Source organism: Rosa rugosa, chromosome 4 (genome assembly GCF_958449725.1).
Source record: "Rosa rugosa chromosome 4, drRosRugo1.1, whole genome shotgun sequence".
NCBI lineage: Eukaryota > Viridiplantae > Streptophyta > Magnoliopsida > Rosales > Rosaceae > Rosa > Rosa rugosa.
The window spans coordinates 56,907,697-56,929,668 of NC_084823.1; the positions used below are offsets into that span (position 1 = coordinate 56,907,697).

At 35.1% G+C, this 21,972-nt stretch overlaps 1 protein-coding gene and 1 long non-coding RNA gene across 2 annotated transcripts; both read left to right on the forward strand.

Moving 5' to 3' along the window:
* Positions 1–3,249: 3,249 nt before the first annotated feature.
* LOC133707447 (myb-related protein 308-like) lies at positions 3,250–4,744 on the forward strand. The gene is made up of 3 exons (XM_062133018.1): positions 3,250–3,507; positions 3,691–3,820; positions 4,318–4,744. The coding sequence occupies exons 1-3, from the start codon at positions 3,378–3,380 to the stop codon at positions 4,628–4,630; spliced, it is 573 nt and encodes a 190-aa protein (XP_061989002.1). The 5' UTR covers positions 3,250–3,377; the 3' UTR covers positions 4,631–4,744.
* Positions 4,745–15,629: 10,885 nt separating this feature from the next.
* On the forward strand, positions 15,630–17,170 carry LOC133706401 (uncharacterized). Its single transcript, XR_009844511.1, has 2 exons — positions 15,630–16,401; positions 16,535–17,170. It is a non-coding gene; the product is annotated as an uncharacterized LOC133706401 (long non-coding RNA).
* The last annotated feature ends 4,802 nt before the right edge of the window (positions 17,171–21,972 follow it).

The window sequence follows — 21,972 nt, forward strand, 5'->3', positions numbered from 1 at the left end:
TTTGTTTTTTGCCTAGAGCCCCTAAAAATTCAGGGCCGCCCCTGGAGGGCAGGTGAAATCTGTGTTGGGTTCGTGGTTGTTGGATCCCGATCAATTGCAGATCGGGAGTCGGCTGTCTAGTTTGAAGCAGCAGATCTGATTCTTTTGGATCAGAGGTTGTCGTTTGGTTGCCTGGTCTGACGCCGATTCTGGGTTGCAGCGGCGAGCAGCGATTTTGATTGCAGGGGTGTGCAATCTTGTTTGGAGCGTGGAGGTGCTCGTCATGGTCTGGAGGCGGGTCCGACCGTGGGAGTGCCGAAGCAACTAGTGATCCGTCGTGGTGACGAGGAGGTGGAGGACGGTGGGCTAGGCTTATGGGCCTGGTTCAACTCAACCCTAGTCTCGTTTGTCTTCCCAATTTGAGTAGGAAGGGAAGGGTTTAGGTTGTGGGCTTTTGGGCCTACTGCTTAATCCTTTTCTTTTGCTATTTTTGTTCGGTTTTTTTCTTAGTGATCGCCTAGTTTTGTTTATTTAGAATAATGTCTATGCTAGTATAAGTGTCTCTATGAGCCTTTATAGAAGTATTTAACTTCAACGTACCACAATTGCGTGCTCGGCGTTTGATGTTAAATAAAATATAGTGCCTACGAAGCGAGGTGATTTTATTACCATAGACTACTCTGCGCTTTCATTGTCTAAATAGAGTAGTCAATTCTTTTGTACTATTCTTATCTACAAACCAAGGTCATACTGAACTCTATATTTCAAAAAAAAAAGGTTATATTCCGACTCTTTTATGCTACTTTTGACTTTACTGTTTTTGTGAAATATACAATACATCTGCAAATGCATTTGTCAGTTTTGTATCTCCACTTCCCTAAACAATAAACATCAAATCATCATTTTTACCAAAAAGAAACATCAATCAGCATCCCAGACATAGTGGAAGATTTTCATGACGTATTAATCAGACCATATCATGGTAAATAGAATTTAAGTTTCTATGTCATCGATGATGTACTGTGCTCCTTTTGAAAAAGCAAGAACTTTCCTTCGCCGGTGATGGGATCCTTGTTGCTGATGAAGGCTAAAATTATATTGGCAATTAAATATATCGTGAGGTACATTATCATCTACATGGTTGAAATGTTGCTGCACGTGCGACTGATGAGTTTATTGTCCAAGTATGTGGACATACTTTTCTTATCGTTAGAGGCTCGATCTTCCTGGCTCATGAAATATATTGAACAGGATCATTTTTCAATTAAATGTCATACTCACATTTATAAATGTGACAACAAATTTATTGTCATTGTGGTAACTTGAGTCCTATTTTGTGTAATCTTAGTTCTATTAATGGTAATTACACCACTACGACTTTGTTACAAATTTTGAACAAATTTATTGTCAATATTGTAATTTTAGTATAACTACATGTAAATTGTGTAAACGAATGTAGTAATTTTGTTCTCAATATTGTAATTTTGATTCATATAAATTGTAATTTTTGTTCAAATAGATGTAAAATCAGTGTATTGTAAACATCACAGTATCATAACTTGTCTCTAAGTATATAAGCTCTACCACTAAAGCAAGAAGTCTCTACCATATTGTCATTCAAATGATTAGGTTTGAATTTGTTAGGAGTTTTGATATTACCGGTATTTCCAATGCATCGGTAATCTGGTACACTACAGTTGATATTAGCATGAACACGGACCATATTCTTGACATATTGTTCGGGCCATCCATCTTCTTCGGTGTTAGAATTGTGTGAAAAAGCTAGAATTAAAGGACTTACGGCGTGAACGCGACGATTCCAGAGAAACATATACATCAGGAAAAAAAAGGGAAGGAGATGGAGGAGGAGGGGAAAATCGATCCCTTCAAATCTAACAGTCAAGCATCATGCAGTCAACTCTTTTCTGATCTCCACCAACTCTAGTCTGCTAAATATTCAAATGCACATCGTAAATATGTTTTGCAGTAAATTGTTTGTCGACTTTAGACCTGTACGTGCAGTAATAATAAAGTAATATATATGACTGTGAAAACCGATGAATATCAAAATGTTTTAGCTAGGGCTTACCTGGGCTATTTTAATCTTTTGTTTCCTATATATATATATATATATATATATATATATATATATATATATATATATTCTAGTTCTGATATTTCATGGGTATTCTAAACCTTAAATTTTGAATGTCACTGATTTTCAATCTTAGGTTTGGAGCAGTTTCCTCAAATTTATGTTGACCTTCTTGAAAAGAAGTCATTCGTACTGAAAAAAGGTGTTAGATACAGTCTAGTCTTGCCATGCAATAGTATAGACAGGAGGAGAAACTGAGAAAGGCATGTGGTCCTGTATCTCTATCTATCAAAAATTCCCCAAAACGACTCACCTGTAAATCTACCATTCAACTCGATCGATTCCAATGGTTCCTACCTTTGCCTGAATGACTTGTCAACTCATCAAAACGAAGGTACGTATTAGGTTTTTGTCAACTAGTTAACAGATGACTTGGACTTTAAACCAACATTTTGCGAGCGTTAGCTTATACTTTTTTTATTTTTCGAAAAGAAAAGTCAATATTATGGAGAAAAAAAGATTATAGCGGAATTGGAGCTCTTCCCGGATGAGTTTTGAAGCTTCCAAGTTCCAACAACCGGTAAACTCTACCATAAACGAGAAAATATCGAATCAAAGTGTGGACTACAAATTTACAATGTCTTCAATTAGATTGTCCAAGTAAGAGAATGATTATTGGCAAAACAAAATACATGCCTCTGATGCATGCTAAAATAAATACGAAATGGAGAGAGTAATTGGCTATAAAGAGAATTAGAAAACTTGCAGAATCATGCTTAGTGAAGAGATTAGGTTGTATAAGACACACTGTCAGTCAGTTTTTCGAGATTAATTGAAATACACTTTATGTTCATATGAATTTAGAGTTTAATATCTAAGAGTTTGAGATTTAACTTCCACAAATAAATATATAGCAAACACCTATGTACAGATGTATCGGGTACATTACACAATTCCAATAAAATTTTTATTAAGGAAAATTAAGAACAAAAGTTTTCAGAAAAGAAAAGGAACAAAAGAAGTATTTAGGTTATCATGGTACGTACCGGACACAGTGACGCACCAAACCCTTGGATAGGTGATGTGCAGTTATATTTCACAACTGTAAGTCAAGCGCAGCATGAAAACTCTGTTAGTTAATATTTTAAAAACTTATATTCTGTACCTATATACATACTGCTCTACACCTCATCACCTGGGCTTCTTGATCAGTTTCTCTCTCTGTTCTGCTCTGCTAAGTCTTTCTCTCTTTATTCATCTGTCTGAGACTTTTCTAGCGCGCTAGCTGTAAGTTTTTTTATCAATGAGGAAACCTTGCTGTGAGAAGAAGACGACCAATAAAGGAGCATGGTCGAAGCAAGAAGATGAGAAGCTCACTAAATACATTCAAAAACATGGCGAAGGAAGCTGGCGCTCTCTTCCGGTCGCTGCAGGTACTAATTTTTCATATACGAACATTTCTGGACTCTTAATTATTATGAACCAAAAAACATAATAAGTACACTTTAGTTTCTCTAATTCCGGCAGGTTTAAGAGTTATTGCTTGAAAATATGACGCTAATTAATCAGAAATCCCAGTTAATGTTTCTAATAGAATGGTCTGAATAATGGTGCAGGGTTGCTTCGTTGTGGAAAGAGTTGCAGACTGAGGTGGGTAAATTATCTAAGGCCAGACCTGAAACGTGGCAACTTTGGTGAAGATGAAGAGGACCTCATCATCAAGCTCCATGCACTTCTTGGGAACAGGTACTGCGACATTTTTTTTATATGCTATATATAGTAGCTTTTCTGAAAATTCCAGGGGCAAAATAAAAAAGGAATATTTTGATAAGATGAAAAATTAGGAATTCTATATTCTTTTTAACTAAGTCTCACAATTTTTCTCATTGGAGCTTATGCATTGGCAAGAATCTAAAAAAATTGAAGCACAAAATACGAAATAAATGAAAATATTCTCATATATATTGAGCCCCAGGCAATTCATGCCATATTGAATAAAAGGAAAATGATGGTTCAAAAATTAGCATAATAATTACTTCTGCTAAGAATTTGTATACTGTAATGTTCACCACTCAGATAACCCTAAATGTGGTCTTTGGTATATTCACAAATTAATTAATTGTAGACTATTTCCCCTTTCTATCTTTCTTCGTCTTCTTTCTAATTTCTAATACGTTAGTGTTTTTCATTTATTAACCACATGTATAATTGTAGTTAATTAATTACTTGTAAAAATGAAATAGGTGGTCACTAATTGCTGGAAGATTGCCCGGCCGGACCGACAATGAAGTGAAGAATTACTGGAATACTCATCTGAGGAGAAAGCTTATGCATTTGGGAATTGACCCCAACAACCATCGCATAGGACACAATATTTGCCTCGACAAGGTTAATCATCCATGTAAATCAGCGAATTCACAAGCAAATAACGATGATGAAGACGATTCGCAGGATCCATTGTTGGATTCCACAAGTTCCGGCCCCGAAAGCAACACAAGTTGTACTTTGCCTGACTTGAATCTTGATCTCACAATAGGCCTTCCATGGTCACTGTAATTCTTTAGTTACTACTGCAATTCAAAGATTAATTAATAGTCATAGCTAGTTAGCCAGTCAAATGTAAAAATTAATGCTGACCTTTGCATTAATATTAATAGGTTCAAATACATAGCTCTTTTACTGCCAAAAAAAAAAATACATAGCTCTTTTTGTTCGTTATAAAGAGGAGGAATACAGATGGAGAATATGGGCAGGTTTTTAAATTAGATAGGTAAACTGATGGAGGCCGGAGGTTATATCAATTGAAATCATCAAACCAGATAGAAGGTTATTTGACACTGTGACTCAACGTACGAGTCATGATTGTGGAGAAAGTTAATTCATTCTACATAATCAAAGGTGATATATAGATTAAAGTTGATAATTACTGTTACTAAAAGCAAAATGTCTTTTAACATAAATCCCCTAGGGAATTGATTTCCAAACTGTTCGAGGCTAGCTCTGAGTTTAATTGTGGACCTACCTATGGCAAAATCTGGCCTTGAATGGATAACACATTGGCCAAATAAAGAAGAGAAACTTCTGGATAACATTTGTAGCAAGCAGCAGAGAATTTTTATTTTGTTTTTTATGAAAAGGATTGGAGCAAGTAATGAACAGAAGATATTATATAGTTTATTCATGAAAACCAAAGCTTTGCTGCTATTTTCTATTGCAAGTGGAACTTCAGATAAGGCAGAAGTGCGATTAATGTGGCCAAGAATATCCCAGTTTCGGAGTTAGTCCATTCTTAGTTATATGCGAAACTTATACAAGGATATATAGAGACTTGGTAGCTAACTGATGGAACTCTATGTTCATGTGAATATTCCATCTGAAGAAATACCTATGGTTGGTTAAAAACACAGATTAGATACTAGCGGGTAAAATGGAACTGTTACAAAAAAAGAAAATAAAAAAAGAGAAAAGAAATGTCCAAGTCCCCCGTGATCTTTCTAAGTTTCTACAAATTAATATATTACAAAGTTCTGATAGTACAAGGCTGAGGTGTACTATTGGACTGATGGTTAATTAATGTACAAAATAAACGTAACATATGGATAAGGTTGAGATATGTATAAGTACGTACGTTGATCAACGGATGGTACATCCAGTTACCCAAACTTGCAAGTAAAATTAATTGTACAAATAATAAATATACAAATTTCCCTTTTTACACTTCGTCAGTAAGTTAATTACCACATGAATAGGGACTAACCCAGCAAGAAACCACCATTCCAATTCAGTCAACTTACTCTAATAATCAATTCTTTTATTAAACTAATTAATTCGTTTAGTTAATTACATGCCTTGCGGTTCTCCTAGCTAGTTAGTTGATCTGGTGGGGCGCGCTCATTTGGCTACACTCATGGTGGCTTGCCGGCGGTTTGTTGTCAATGGTGAGGAAGATGGAAGTGGTTCAACATAGCTTAGTACTTTGTTTTATTAGGTTTTTATGTTTTGGTATTTGGTTTGTTTTAATAAGTCCCTCCTCTTTTGAGCGAGGGTTTTGGTGGTCTTCCCTATTGGTTGTGCCATTGTTATAGTGTCATCTCCAGGGACTAGCTGTTTTAATTTTGATGTTTTCTTGTTGTCAAAGTAACGGGGAGATGTCCTTGCACGTATACTGGCGGCATTGGTATATGGTGTGGAAGGGGATTAGTCTCTTCTTGAGATTGGTTGTAAGGATCGATGTATCGATCGGGACTACTGGAAAAAGTTGATCGGTTGTAGCCCGGAAGAAAAGGTTATTCATGTGGTTAGAGTTTAGCCCCTATCTGCTCATGGTATCTGTAACCGCCGGTTTTATAGTAGGGGTATGAGTAGGTCCTCTTCTCTTGTTGGAGTAGTTGGGATTTTACAGTGTCATCTCCATCATTGTAATATTTCGGATTAATGGAATTTCTTATTTTCTCAAAAAAAAAAAAAAAAAAAAAAAAAACTAGTTAGTTGATCTAGTTAATTCTTATCTACGTTAATTGTGACCTCTCTCTCTCTCTCTCTCACACACACACACACACGAACAGCTTCAATGAGAAACCCTAGCTAGTTGTGCGGTTGCTAGCTTTGCTTTATAAAGAGCTATGGAAATACTTTATATATGTTAGAAAGTGTAAAATTTGATCGATGGAAATCCCAGGATCTTCGCAAATCATCATCATATGATTACTATACGTCTATACAGCATACTTTATATATGAAAAGTAAGTGTTAATTAAGTAAAGAATATATATCACCAAAAGGAGAATTTGCTTTAATTAAGATATTATGAAACAAGATGCTGAAACCCTTGTTTTCAGTTGTCAGTACGTACAGAGCTAGGTTAATCTGCAGAAATCAGCAATCGCTGGCATCGATCTGCAGGGTTGAGCCAGAACTTAATCTAATATATAAATTTTGATGCTAAAAGATTAATGTTGCGGACGATAGAGAGGTTATTAATCTGATAGATTAGATTGTGGACCTTAGAGATATGAGGTTATCGAGTAGTAAGTACTAGAAAGGTAAAAGCTGCAATAGCTGAAAGTACTGTCTTGGCCGGTGACTGATAGAACTGGCTTCTTATGTCTTGGTTGACAATGGATAACGAGACAAATAGATTGTCTACGCAAAAGCATGAATGATCAGTACTATGGTAGGAGTGGTGGAGCAACAAAGCCAACTACTAATTAGTAATAATTGATTGAAACAAATTTTTCAATTAGCTCTAGGGCTACAGCCAATAACTAGCTGGGAGATTATATCCAAATCCATCCAACTAATTATTTTTAATATATCATTCTTTATCAAATACTACTCATTTCGACAATGACTACTCCAACTGATCATTACCATCCCATTTTATCGATGAGTTTCCAGTATGATAGATCTGCAACTGCAAGACAAATTAAGCTTGGAATAATGCCCAGTTTTATATTAGTCAGTCTCGAACTCAATACTGAGATAAGTGCGGAAGTACATATATATATGATCCAATTACAAGTAGAATTATTTGGGGCACCAAGCATTCAAGGATTGAAATTGTGCTGATTAGTCTTTGATGGATCAGTTTATCATCAAATTGGTAGTTGCTGCATGCATGTGATTCATTCAATATCTTCTAAAATAAAACTCTAAGGATTCATAAACCTAACAAGACCTTGACCAAACAGACGAGGTATATATGCATGACTGTATATATGTGTGCAGTAGCGAGTTGTTCCATCTACCATTCAATATGAATTAACTAGCTATCTATATCTTACTCAAACTTGATTAGTTCATTAAATTAAACTACATGCATACTATATATAGCAAGCCTTCTTGTTCTCATTTTCATTTCCACTAAATTTTATATGTGATTTTCAGAAGCCTTCAATTATTTTCTTACCTCAGTTGGCCTATTGTACCTATTTAAAATTTTATTAATTATTTATGGCAATATGAAAATCTTTCCATTTAAAAAAAAAGTTAGGAACTTTACAAGTACTTTTTTTTTTCATGAAACTTTAAAAAAAAAAGGAGGAAAATTATATTGAAGGAAAGAAAAAGAATACAAGTTTGCAGTAAGCACTAGAACTTACCGCATATGAGAATCACAATGAGAAAATATTAGTGACAACGAAAATAAGGAAGACATAAGATATCTCTATTAAAAAGAGATGAAGTGAATGGAGGAGTTGAGTCCCATCATAAACTCAGTAGAAGATGAACTATAATGAGCAAGGACATCTGCTACTTGATTTCCTTTACGAATATATGAGATGAACGAAAATGCATTTGAGAGATTCGATGCAGGCAGTTTTTCCACTCCACCTATAGTTGCCAAGGTACCAAGTGTGGGGAATAGATACAATTAAGAGCAAGATTAGTTGAGTCTACCTCCAACCAAATATTAGCCAAGCCAACTCAATCAATTACTTTGATGACTGCCATAACCACATATGCTTCTAAACTTACAAGTACTTCATCAAAATTAAGCCATATACTATTTTGTTTTCATTTTCAGTTCCAATAACTTCATATGTGATCTTCAAATTAACCCTTCAATTTTTTTCTTAATTGTCTCACCGGCCTTTTGCCCTATTGTACCTATTTTAAATTTTATACAAATTATTTATACAACAAAACATGATATGAAATTTTTTTTCATTTTCAAAAAGCTATGTTCTTACGAACTTACAAGTAGTTGGTGTATCAAACTAAAACACCACTGTATGTCTAAATTTAGATCAATAATCGCTATTGACTTTTGACAAATAGATCAATAGAAAACAGCTATACTAGCAGTACGTATAGCTGGTGTATCATCTAAGTTACAAATTTACAATTATTTGATGTACCTACGCGTTTATGATGTGCGGATATGGTGTACGTACCACTAAAATATTATCACATGTTTTAAAAATTTCAAACATAAATCATAATCTAAACTTACCCGATCATTAAAGTTATTTAAAGTCTCAAAGAGCCGTATTAAGATCATTTATGTGATGATTTTTAAGTAAAATAATACACGTACATACCGTTTGTATTTCTCTCAATGATAGAGACATTAACTATACATAGTACGTATCAATTGAGTACTGACAAAAAATTGGCCAAAGCACCCATCGCATTTGAGCAGATCCCACTGGCAAAACTTGGACCTAGTACTCTTAAGATTTTGATAGAAAGCCACATCTTAAGTCATGAACATCAAGAAAAAGATTGATGCTAACCATTCAACTGAATAACAAGGCAAAAGCTACTATCAGAAGACACTGATAGCTGTAAATTCACTTTACATTCCCTTGATCGAAAACCTCCAAGTTAATTACCATTTCCATTGCAAGTTATATATTTCAATATGTTGATGATAGCTAGTAATTAACAGTCTGATAATATTATACTAGCCTCTTAACATAGGCTAATGCGTATGTCAATATGTTTTTTTTTTGGTAAATATTTATATAGATTATTTTGGCTGTTTAATCTTTTCTGTTTCAAATAAGTATACTCTTTCAACCTGCTATTGCAGTTTTAAACTTATCCACCTTCACGTTGGGAAAAACTGCTCCACCTCCACGTTGTTATTTTTTTTTTAATTTTCTGTTTTTATATTTATCAAGTTACTGTTATAACCTTTAAACATTAAATTACAGGTTTTTTGAATTTAATAAAGGGAGGGCAATTTTAGGTACTTTGAAAATTTAACCTTAAGGCCATGTTTAGTTCGCGAAAAGGAAAGTAATTCATTTGTCTTTTACATGGAAAGAGAAATGAAATTTCCGAAGAACTTTTCATTCCGCTGTTTGGTAACATAAGGAAAGTTATCTGGAAAGTTGTTAAAAGTTTGTAATTAATGCAACAAAATAATGTGTTGTGAGTAATAAATGCAAGAAAAGAGGAGGAAAAGTTATTCATTTGGAGTATGAAATGAACCATTTCCCCCCTATTTTCCTTAGTTCCAAGAGAGTATTTTTTTTTTCTTTCCTTTTGCATCCCAAACGCAAAAAAAAAAAAAAAAAAAAAACAACAACTTTCCTTTTTCAATGCTTACTTTTGGCGAACCAAACGAGGCCTCAGGGTTGTTTTCTTAATTAATACTGATTATCCAAGTTGTTGCTTGCTTCTTTGGCTAGCTAGAAATTAAAACTGAAAAATAAGCGAATGCTTCAAATACTTATATATATACTAGCCATGTGCAAATTTTTTTGTCATCAGAAAATAAAAAATAAAAGATAATGGAAGAAAACGGTTATTGCATAGAGAAGTTAGTAAGAGAAAAGTGGGTTGTGGAATTTTTTTAATATTTTTCTTAATAAAAATATCATTTGTAATTATCTTAATTGCCTTTGTGATTTAATTAGTTCTCAAAGTTTTTTAATATTTTAGGATCATTTCGATCAAATTTTTTTATATTTTGGCTAACAAATCATTTTCTCTTAATAATAGTATATGTAAGAGTTAAATTTAGTGCTTAATTTTCTATTTTCTAAAGTAATTAAGGCAACAAAATCGAGGTACCCGCCATAATTGTTTGCTTAACATTGGACTTGCATGCATGTGGGGTCACATGAATATATATATGAAGAGCTCTTAATCATCAAGAAGCTTCCTTTTTTTTAAGTTGAAAATGTCATCCATTATGCAATTAATCAAGCATTACAATAATGACTTGCCCAGAGAGCTGTCAGAAAGAGGCATCACATAGAGCATACTATACTAGCACGCCCCTCACACAAGCATACTACTTAATACACCCCTAGCACACCCACCTTTTTTGGTTAAGCGCAAAAACAAGAAACATAGCTACCCCAAGAACGAAAACCGAGAGGCAACTTGTTTCCTGTCGATCTTCCCACTCAAAAAAAAGAAAATTGACCTAACCTCCTTTGGTAAAAAAGAAGGCAGACCCAATACTAAAACAAAAAAAAAAACAAAATGACCAAGAAGGCCCAAGCCCACACAAGGAAGGCCCAAACTCCAACTTGAGGCCTAAAGGAAACCCTAGCCTGCACAGAAACTCCACCGACAGCAACAAAGTCCGCCGGAGCTGCTACCACCGTCCAGACCAGCCACCTTATCGCCGCCATCCTCCGCGACCCGGACAACATCAATAAACACCACCAAAACCAGATCCAATCCCCCTGGTTCGAACTTCGTTGGTAGAAACATGAAACAACCAGAAGGCTTGCTAACCTCACTCCCTCCACCACCATCGAGCCGCCCAGACAAATCCACATTGCTGCTAGACTCGAAACCATGCCGCACCATCTTCGCAGCCGCCATCAAAGGACCACCGACGAGAGTTCCCCCCGGCCATAAGGTAAAGGTGCCTCCGGTCACCACAAGATGACCAAATGCAGCAGAAAACAGAAACTCGATGAAGCCAAAGCCCACCGTGGTCACCGGAAGAGCGATCAGAGAGAAGAGAAAATCCCACCTTTCCAATCGTAGGTTTACCGCCGACGTACACTAGGGTTAGATAACCACGAGCAGACATTCTCTCGTGAAAGAGTCAGAGAGAAAGACATTTTTATCAAAAAGCTTCCTTGTTCGACTTTATATTGTAGAATTTTTTACTTATTGGAATAATAAATGGGGTCTTGACTTAATGCCTATATTTTACTCAAAAAAACTCTCACTCACACCACCAACAAATTAGAATTCACACTCACCCAATTAAAAGGTAAAAAATCACTTTTGGCCTTTTGGGCTCTGATAAATTAACAAATTGCACCCACTGCCATTCTCTCTCTATCTCTATCTCTCTGTCTCTCACTTTGTTTTGACTGAGAGCTCCATTTGTTTTTCGATCAAGATACAAGATCCAGTTTGAGCTCCATCTTGTCACGTCATCATCAGAGTCAGAATCAGAATCAAGTACTTCATCAGGAAACCCGGTGAAGTTATTGACAAGATCGCCACTGCCGTATGAGTTAGTAATGGAGAATCAATGGCGAGACTCATCGTGAGGTGGTACAAAGGAAATCTGAGATTAAAAATTTGGATTGTTCGGTTGTTTGGGTTGAAATGAATAAAATTTTAGATTTTGGATTTTGAAGCTTTGGTGTACATGAAGTGCGTTCTGATTTCTCCATTCCCCTTTTAATTTTTTTCTTTTTCAAAACTCTCTCTCTCTCTCTCTCTCAACTGGTGTGGCTGTGTGTGTTTGGGTTTGGGTGGTGATCCTCCACCGATCTCATCTCTCAAATGTCTTGCACTCTCTACGCTCTGATCGTCTCGCACCTCTTTCACAAATTTCAGTTAGGATCCACCTCTTAATTTCTAATGGCAATTTTAGATCGTCTCTGGAGCTGAAATTTTTATTTTTATTTGCAACTGGTTTCGAATTTCATGATTTTCATTTGAATTTATGATTTTTTAGGGGGTTAATAAACCTCCTAAAACTTTCAAAATTAAGAACATCTTCATTTTTCACTAATTATTGGCCCTCAATAAAACTTTTATTGGGGGTCAATAAACCTCCTAAAACTTTTATAAGATCTACGACGACCTTTCCGTGGACCTCTGACAACTTCTCCGGTGACCTCTGGCGAGGTCCCAACAAACTCTCCGTGACCTCAAACTTTTTTTTTTTGGACTATTTTACCCTCTCCTCCGGAGGAGAGGGTAAAATAGTCCAAAAAAAAAGTTTGGTTGTGTATTAGGGAGCAAACTCAATTATCTTATGGATAAAGGGGAAATCCATAAGTTTGGTGGGGAAATGGAGAATAATTTCCCTAAAATTAGGATATTTAGACATTTCCCCATATTTCAATTGTAATTAATTAGTCGATTATACTCATACTCATAAATTAAAGTAATGTTTTTTGTTGTACGTGTTCGATACAGAAAAATCAACTGAGGGGGGCATTGGGCTTTGCTCATTCAATGTGTGATATTATCCTAGAGAAGTTTTGATGGTAGAAGCACTTTGCATATATGGTGTTTCTCTGCCAATTTGATATGTTTTTTTTTTTTAGAATCCAATTTGATATGTTTTATTTCTAAAAAAGGGGGAGAAATTAATGGAAATAAATCTATATGAAGAAAATCTGTGTAGAAAATCAGTTATAACGACCTTGAGCATAACACAAAAAAGTATAACTTCCATTTGGATTCTTTGTATATAACGGAATTAAAAGCCGTTGACTTTGCAGAGGGGAAAGTTTCTTTTTGTAACCCTGCCCTACGCCCCAACCCTATGCAATGAAACTTTGTTTCAGAAGAGTCTAAACTTTAGTACAAGCAAAAAGCTTAGTTGAGAGAGAGAGAGAGGTCACATTCATATATTCAACATTCCCTCCCTCTTAGATATTTGGGATCTATAAATCATAACATTTTCTGTTATCTTCTTTGTGGCAGTGAAGATTGGATGCAACTATTAGTCTCCATTTGCTTGTCGTCTTTGAAAACTTTGATCTGATTTGCAGTTGATATAACAAACAGAAAGTTAGCTGCCCTAATTTATTGCTTTGTTGGGTGCATGGCTTGGCGTTGCCATATACATAAGTGTAGGACGACGTACTTATATGTTTTCTTTCTCAAGTTTGAAGAACATATATGAAAAATCAAATCGTGGTGAATGAAAAATATCAAATCAATACACTACTAGAAATTTCTCCATTAGTCTAACCAACTTAATTTGAATCAAACAGTTTAGTTACTATTATCTATACTATTATTAAGAGAAGAGAGTTTGCTCTCCAAAACTGAAAAATTTGACGAATATAACCCTCTAATATTAAAAAACTTTAGAAATTAAAATAATCAACAGGGACAATAATATCAATTTAAAAAAATAAAAAGAAATTAAATTCCTTAAAATAAAATAAATAATAATTATTGTTGTAGAAAACTGCTTTGGTTAAGAAATTATCCACTTCCTTACCACAAAAAAAAAAACACCCACACACAGAGTGTGGGCACATGCTAGTATAATAGTAACTAAACCGTTTGATTCAAATTAAGCTGGTTAGACTAATGTACTTGACAAAACTAGAACATAATCAAGCAATATATATCTTGGACTAATTAAGTTAATCGATGAATATATAATAAAATCTGACCAGTCTTATTAGTAGAGGGCGCCGCAGCAAAGACCAAATATATATTGACCATTCGAGCTACCTATACTACAACCATGCCAGCAAGCTAAACCCTAGAAACTAATTAGATATATATAGGAGTTGGGGCTACGGCAATATGAATTATATGATCTACTAGTAATTAAAAGGCCGGTGTCAGGAAAAATAAGTTAATAAATGTTTTGATTCTTTTATTATTTATTCAGGAAATCCAACTAAGGAGTAGTCTGGCTCCGAAGTATTTGTGAAGCTGAACACAACAAAGACTACTGCTTCCAGCTCGACCTTAATTGCTAGATGAGTAAATGGTATTATGGTAGCTTGCGTACTTAGTTTTAACTTTTAATTAGCTTAACTAGTGCCTGCTTAAACTAGTGCGATTCTGTTTAACTTTGGAGGAGAGAAAGTTCTCACTCTTCTTAATTCTATAATCGAATATTGTGTCGAATTCATCACTGGTCGAATAAAAATTATTCTTCGATCTCGATTCCCACAAGCTTGCATTTGATGATTCATGTATAGCAAACTACCAATTTCATTTAATTTATTATTAGTTTTCCCCCTATGTTATCTTAATTCTATAGTTGAATCAAGCGTTACAAAATCAAGGAAGAATCAAGATGGGGTTTAATTAATTAATTGATTACATTGGTTTATGTATAATGGAGGCAAGGGTAGGTAAGACATACAGAAGTTGCCGGCCCATCTACCCTCAGTATGTTACTACTATGTTAGATCGATCTAGAGAGCGAGGACATCCGCCGAATATATTTCTTGCATACATTCTTTTCTTTACATTTTGATTACTATACAAATATTGTTCGATCACAAATCGAATCACTGGTTCATTGTAAATAAGGATGATTTCTACAAAATATTAGTCAAATTCTAAGTAATTCCATATTGCATAAACAATTAATTGGACACTAGCGATAAACTTTTTTTCTTCCCGAATACTAGTGATAAACTAAATTCTAATAAATGAACGATCCAAATTATTGAATTACATATAATTGGTATGGATGGATGGAGGTCCGGTACCTATACATGTGTGCTACGTATTTAGAGAGGTGACAATTGGTAGTTAGAGGTCCAATAAGAGAAATTTTATAATACATGCGTGTATGTCATGCACGCATGATCTAACGGTGTGAGTTATGAGTAGTATTTTTACTGTTTACTGCAGAATCTTTCACATCATTAGATCATGCATGTATGGCATATACATTGAAGTATCGTGATCTGAATACATGCTTGTTAGGACTTAGGAGTACTGTCAATAAGCATACTTCCCAAAACGTAGCTAGGTTTATTTAAGTTACTGTTCAAAAATTTAAATGGAATCCCAACTACCCTAGCCTCAAGCTCTGTTCCCATCACTCTCCCTGTCTTATCTAGTCTGCAGTCTCCCTCGAATACACTGGCTCACAAACACATGGATGCATCTGAAGGTCAATGTTAGGTACCACATGCATATACTGCTTCACCGGTACAAAATGCATGCGGAGCTCGAAAGCAGAATATCGGTTTTCTTGAACTTCACTAGCTGCTACCTCTAGTTTCTATTACACTTCTATAAATCGAACTGTCTTCATCACCATTTCTATTCCATTTCTTCAGCTTCCATAACCACTCTGCAGTTTCTATCAAATTCTTCGCTATATATATGATCGGAACGGCGGGCTTTAGTTACGACCATATCAGATGATGATCAGATGAGAAATGTATATATCAGTGAGTGATTTCCATGCTAACCTTGTCAAATGAACAGTTTCTTGCCGTTAGTTATATCTCTGTCTCGTTGTCTGTTCGACCTTGAACCTTCAACGTATTAATTCTATCTATATCTCAAGTTTCTCATAGCCTTCGGATCATCTAGAATTCTTGATTCAATTAGCTGCATTTTTCTTAGTAGATCGATATTTAGTATAAAGATTTTAATGACAAATTAGTTCTGCATATATATATGGCTGGAATTAAGGGAAAAATAGTTTCGATGTTTGTTAGTCATGATCATGGCTAGAACTCTAAATTGAAATTAATCATAATAACGAATCGTAATTAGCAATAATTAGCAGGTAATAACCAAATAAAATAAGGGTCAAGGTCAATCAGACAACCAAGTTGAGGTATTCGTAAGAACTGCTTGCTTGACGAGGCTTTGTATGGACATCAACATTGTCATCATTTGTTGCACAAACCTCGCTAATCAACCATATATTCAACCTCTTGCTGGTATAGTGGTCTCTCTCTCTCTCTCTCTCTCTCTCTCTCTCTCTCTCTCTCTCTCTGCATTTGACATATTGTCTTGACATCCACACTACATGAATAATAACATCAAAAATTTCCAATTGAGATTGATATTCAGACGGACATGATGAGAAATCAAGAGAAGCAGCTGTGGTTCAAAGAGTAGTTGGTTACCCTTGGTAACGTGTAGTGATCAGAGAGATGATTAGATGAATATAGCTGGCATATGCAAATACAGTCAGAAGTTTTTGGGTTCACCCAAATAATTCGGTTTTGTGTATATATTTTATATTCTAAAAATAAATATATAGATAATAAATAAATAAGTTACTTCTCATAAAATTCATTAAATTTGATACATTTGTGTATCAATATAGGGTGTCGGCCCAATTTATTATGGAATCACATTGATATGACTACTTGCATTTTCGTATGAGAAAATTTTACAAACGGTACTCCAAATAAAAGTCATTCATCACTTTAGTATATCAATTTCAAAAACTATCATTTAGTACCCCAACATTAAAACTTGAACCACTTTTAGTACCTACTGTCTATGACGGCGTCAACTCCATTACCACGTAAACTATTTCATGGGCAATTTTGTCTTTTCATCTTCTCAGTTTTTCTTTTTCCTTTTTTCTTTGGCAATAATTTTTTTTTCTTTTTTCCTCTTTTTCCTCTCTCTCTCTCTCTCTCTCTCTCTCTCTCTCTCTCTCTCTCTCTCTCTCTCTCTCTCTCTCTCTCTCTCTCTCTCTCTCTCTCTCTCTCCATCCATGTCACCAAAAACCAAGAAAATAGAACAGCAATTTCAAATCAAAGAAACAAAAATTGATGGGGGCTACAATTTTGGATTGAATTGAATTGAATTGATTTCCTAATCTCGCAAAACTCTCTCTCCCCCCATCCATGCCACCAAAAACCCAGAAAGTAGAACAGCAATTTCAAACCAAAAATTGATAGGGGCTACAATTTTGGATTGAATTGAATAATTTGAATTTTTCGGGGTTAAAGTTGATGGAATTATGGAGAAGTTTCTTTCAATTACATAGGTGAGGGGAGGGTTGGTATGGTGTTCTTGAAGTTTCGGTGGTGGGAGAATTTTTTTTTTTGGGTCTGAGAGTTATGTTATATCTCCCTTAAGAAGAATCCTTCCTAGTGTCTTTCTGGCATGGTATTCTTCTTGATGCTCACCTCTTCAGCGTCATTTAGAACCAAATTCATGTACTTATCAAAATCAATGAGTCGGCCTTCAATCTTAACGTCTTTCTGTTCAAGGAGCCAAATATGAATTCAAGCTTTACTCTAGAGGAACCTGAAAATCAAGTTAAGGGCTGGGTCATGATCATCTGAACTTTGGTGCTCGCCATGGTTGCAAAGGTTCCAAGGGTTCTAGGTCGCACGGGGGTTTACGGCAAGACGTTGACGGACTGTAGTAGCAAAGCAATTCCTGAAAGAAGAGCGATGCAAAGTTAGTCTGTGGGAAGGTTTTTTTGGTCTGATAGTCTGTGGGAGTTAAGAAATTAGTTTTTTTTTTTATTGAAAAGAAATTAGTTTTTGAGTTGAAGAAAAAAAAATTGAGTTAAAATGTGGAGAGACGAAATTATCCTTTGGGAAATAAAGGTTTGACGCCATTATAGACGACGGGTACTAAAAGTGGTTTGAGTTTTAATGTTGGGGTACCAATATGATTGTTTTTGAAATTGATATACCAAAGTGATGAATGACTTTTATTTGGGGTACTCTGTGTAAAATTTTCTCTTTTTGTATACAACTAATTTGGTTACGAAAAATATTATTTTTAAATATATTTGTTCAATCATTTTGACTTATGTAATGTGCTATATGATTATATGTCCACATTAGTAGGTTTACTTGGAATATGATTATGTAGCTAACTTTGATGTCACGTTTACTCAGTAACAGTTAAATATCACATTAGTTATTTTTGATACGTGTTTGCTATGCATACAAATTAAATTGGCACCATATATGACAGACTTTATACATGTTCATTTTAGAAAAAATTAATAATTTTTTATACACATAAAACTAACCATGTATGATCTACAACGAACAACTTTATAATATACATTTAATCATTTATCATACATGAAAAGTTATTTACCACCTATAGATATTACTTTGGTCATCCTACAACATGTATCGTTGGTCATCCTACAACATGTATCGAGGTCTTTTAAAATTTTTGTACGACAAAAACCAAACCATCTAATTATCTCACAAATGTTACATTTTTACTTAAGAGTAAAATCAACAATAGAGTTTTTACATTATATTTTGAGCAAATTAACCATGTATCATCTACATTGATAAACTTTTGAACATGTGCTCAACATGCATGCATGGTGGGCCAAGAAACCCTAGGGTTTAGCAGAGTGCGGCAGCCGAATCTTCTCCGGTAGGGCTTCTTCTGCAAGTCAGGGCAACCTAAGGCATGGTCAGTCGGTCCGATTTTAGATCGAAGGCGGACCGGTGTCTTGACGCTGGTAGTTTTAGTGGTGTCGGGGAGAAGAGTCGATATGTGAGTGTGATGTGATCCACGTGAGACAGATCAAAGTTGTACGAGTCCGGAAGAGTTTTCTACCAGAATCCAGCCTGTATTGATTGCAGGGGATCGAGTTCTTTTCCTGATTCAAGCTGGGTTTTGTTGTCAGCTTAGATTCTTTCGCATAACAGAGAAGCGGGATAGGACTTGATGGTGATGCTGTGCTGGAGAGGCCGGCCGTCGTAAACTTGGCGGCGACAGCAATGGATTGGCAGAGGCAAACTAAGGCTTCTGCTCACTTTGTTCAGGATTCGGCCTGGGCTCAAATTTGGGTTGTTGGGCCCTGTGTTGTGGGCCAGTAGGGGGTGCCGTGCCACCCTCATTTATCACTTAGTGATGAGGGTGGGCCTGGCCTAAGAGGTGGAATTTCTTGGGCATTTGGGTTGATAGATGGTCCACGACCAATTGTTTTCGGATCAAGACTGCTACGCGAGTTGGTAATTATCTGGAATAAGATAGGCGTTTTTTTTTTTTTTTTTTTCAAGCGGCTTATGAATAGACTTGTAAATGGACCAGATTTGGAGCGGATCGACCTGAATCCAAATCCATTTACTAATAAAAAAACTCAACCCGAACCCGCTCCGTTAACCCGGCGAATCGTTGATAGCTCGATCCAAATCCGTATCCGCCCGATTAATGGATACCCGATCCACTAATCCGATCCGTTTATAATTTCAAATATTTTTAAATTTTAAATAGTAATATTAAATTTATATCATGATACCTTATAAAATATTAAAACAACATGAAGAGTATCACCGAAAGTAGAATTACATTATCAAAATATTCCCTACACTCGATAAATTAAGAGAGACGTCAGGAGATGTGTATGAGATTAATTGTGCTTCTACAATCTTCTTAGCTTTTTGGTAAACTAAACAAAGCCTTTATCAATAATGCTTATTGGGTGATGGACTGATGGACTATGTTTACAAAGACTGTCCCTTATGTTTTTGCAAAAAAATTGTATTAAGAAATTCTCAATATTTTATATTTTTCAAAAAATAATAATGTATTAATAAAAAATAATATTTTATTATTATGAAAACGGATCGGATCATTAATGGATCGGATCGACCTAAATCCGTATTTGATCCGTTAAATAAACGGGTTAGCGGATTCGGATCATTAACGGATTAACGGATCAAAATTTTCAATCCAAACTCGTCCAATAGCCACGGATCTAGAGCGGGTCCGGATCAAAATCCGGTCCATTTACAAGTCTACTTATGAATAAGGAGATGCTTCTATTTGTTTGCTAGGAAGTGGTTGCTTTCTTTTGGTACTGCAATTGCTCCTGGCCAAATGAGATGTTAGCTAGTTAATTATTTTGCGCCCTAGAAGAGACATAGTTTCTTTGTTTATAAGTTCGTTAATTATAGCGAGCTTATCATCGACTTGGAATAAGTCTGTTTTGCTTAGAAAAAGGTTTCTGAATTTTCTTGCCGGCTATTTTGTTGTAAGTACAGTTAATCAGTTATACTCTAGAGATTGGCAGTTTGCCAGCTATTGATCTTAATGCTATTAATTTCTATTAAAAAAAAAAAAAAATTGTTCAATCATTTTGACTTTTGTAACGTGCTATATGATTATATGTCTACATGTGTAGGTTTACTTGGAATATCATGTAGCTAACTTTGATGTCACCTTTACTTAGTAACAGTTAAATGTCACATCAATTATTTTTGATACGTGTTTGGTATGCATATAAATTAAATTGGCACTATATATGATAGACTTTATAGATGTCCGTTTTAGAAAAGATTACTAATTTTTCATGCACGTACATACGTATTGAGCAAAATTAACCACGTATGATCTACAACAAACAACTTTATGATATACGTTCACCGTACATGAATAGTTATATACCACCAGTAGATATTACTTTGTGTTGAGAATATATGTCATCCCACATGGAAAAAATGAGACATTGCCTATTGGTTTATAAGGGTTTGGGCGACTCCATCCATTGCCAATTGATTTTGGATGTGAACCCCATATTACTTTAGCACTTTGGTCATCCTACAACATGTATCGAGGTCTTTTAAATTTCTTCCAAGACAAAACTCAAACCATCTAATTATCTCACAAAATGGTACCCTTTTACTTAAGAGTAAAATCAACAATACAGTTTTTAAATTATATTTTGAGCAAATTAACCATGTATCGTCTACATTGATCAACTTTTGAACATGTGGTCAACATGCATGCATGGTGGTTGATTAATTACAATAATAGGCATTACTAGTGTCTATGTTTCACTCGAGAAAAAATCACCAAACAAGCTAGCATACCGACACCGTGAAAAGTCGACCACGTATGATGTATTTATGATCAACTTTTTAACATATGCACAACATGCATGGATAGTAGATTAATTAGTACTATAATTAGAACCCGATGGGCACCTTTTGGATGGGATCAGATTATTGCTGCGATGCTTCTCCTCTGTTGAATGTTCGTATACACCAAGAGATTGTAATAGGGTGGCACATGAGCTCTCCAAATATGCAGTGAAAAACATGCAGTCTTGTACCTGGACGGGAAACTTCCCAACCTGGTTACTTGAACTTGTAGAGGCTGACTTGGTCGCCTAGTTTTTTGCTTGTATTAGTTGCTAATTGTCATCCTGATGTATCATGTTTCTATCCAATAAATGGTTCTTTATTCTCAAAAAAATAATAGACGTTACGAGTTTCAACATTTCACTAGAGAAAAAATCTTTAAACTCGCATGTCGACCGTGAAAAATGGACCATGTATAATATATTTATGATCAACTTTTTGTCTTTTTGACATATACTCAACATGCATGGGGATTAGCTTAATTAATACGATAATAGAAATTACGAGTGTATATTTCGCTAGAGAAAAAACCACCAAACTCGCATACTAATATTGTGAAAAATTGCCCTTGTATCATATTTATAATAAACTTTTTGACATATGCTCAACTTGCAGGGAGTAAATTAACCAATACCATAA

Bases quoted from the DNA above. Each gene is read 5' to 3' on its own strand.
- LOC133707447 (XM_062133018.1), top strand. From the start codon at position 3,378: ATGAGGAAACCTTGCTGTGAGAAGAAGACGACCAATAAAGGAGCATGG. The intron at 3,508-3,690 runs GTACTAATTTTT...ATAATGGTGCAG, and splicing joins CTCTCTTCCGGTCGCTGCAG to GGTTGCTTCGTTGTGGAAAG. The intron at 3,821-4,317 runs GTACTGCGACAT...AAAATGAAATAG, and splicing joins CATGCACTTCTTGGGAACAG to GTGGTCACTAATTGCTGGAA.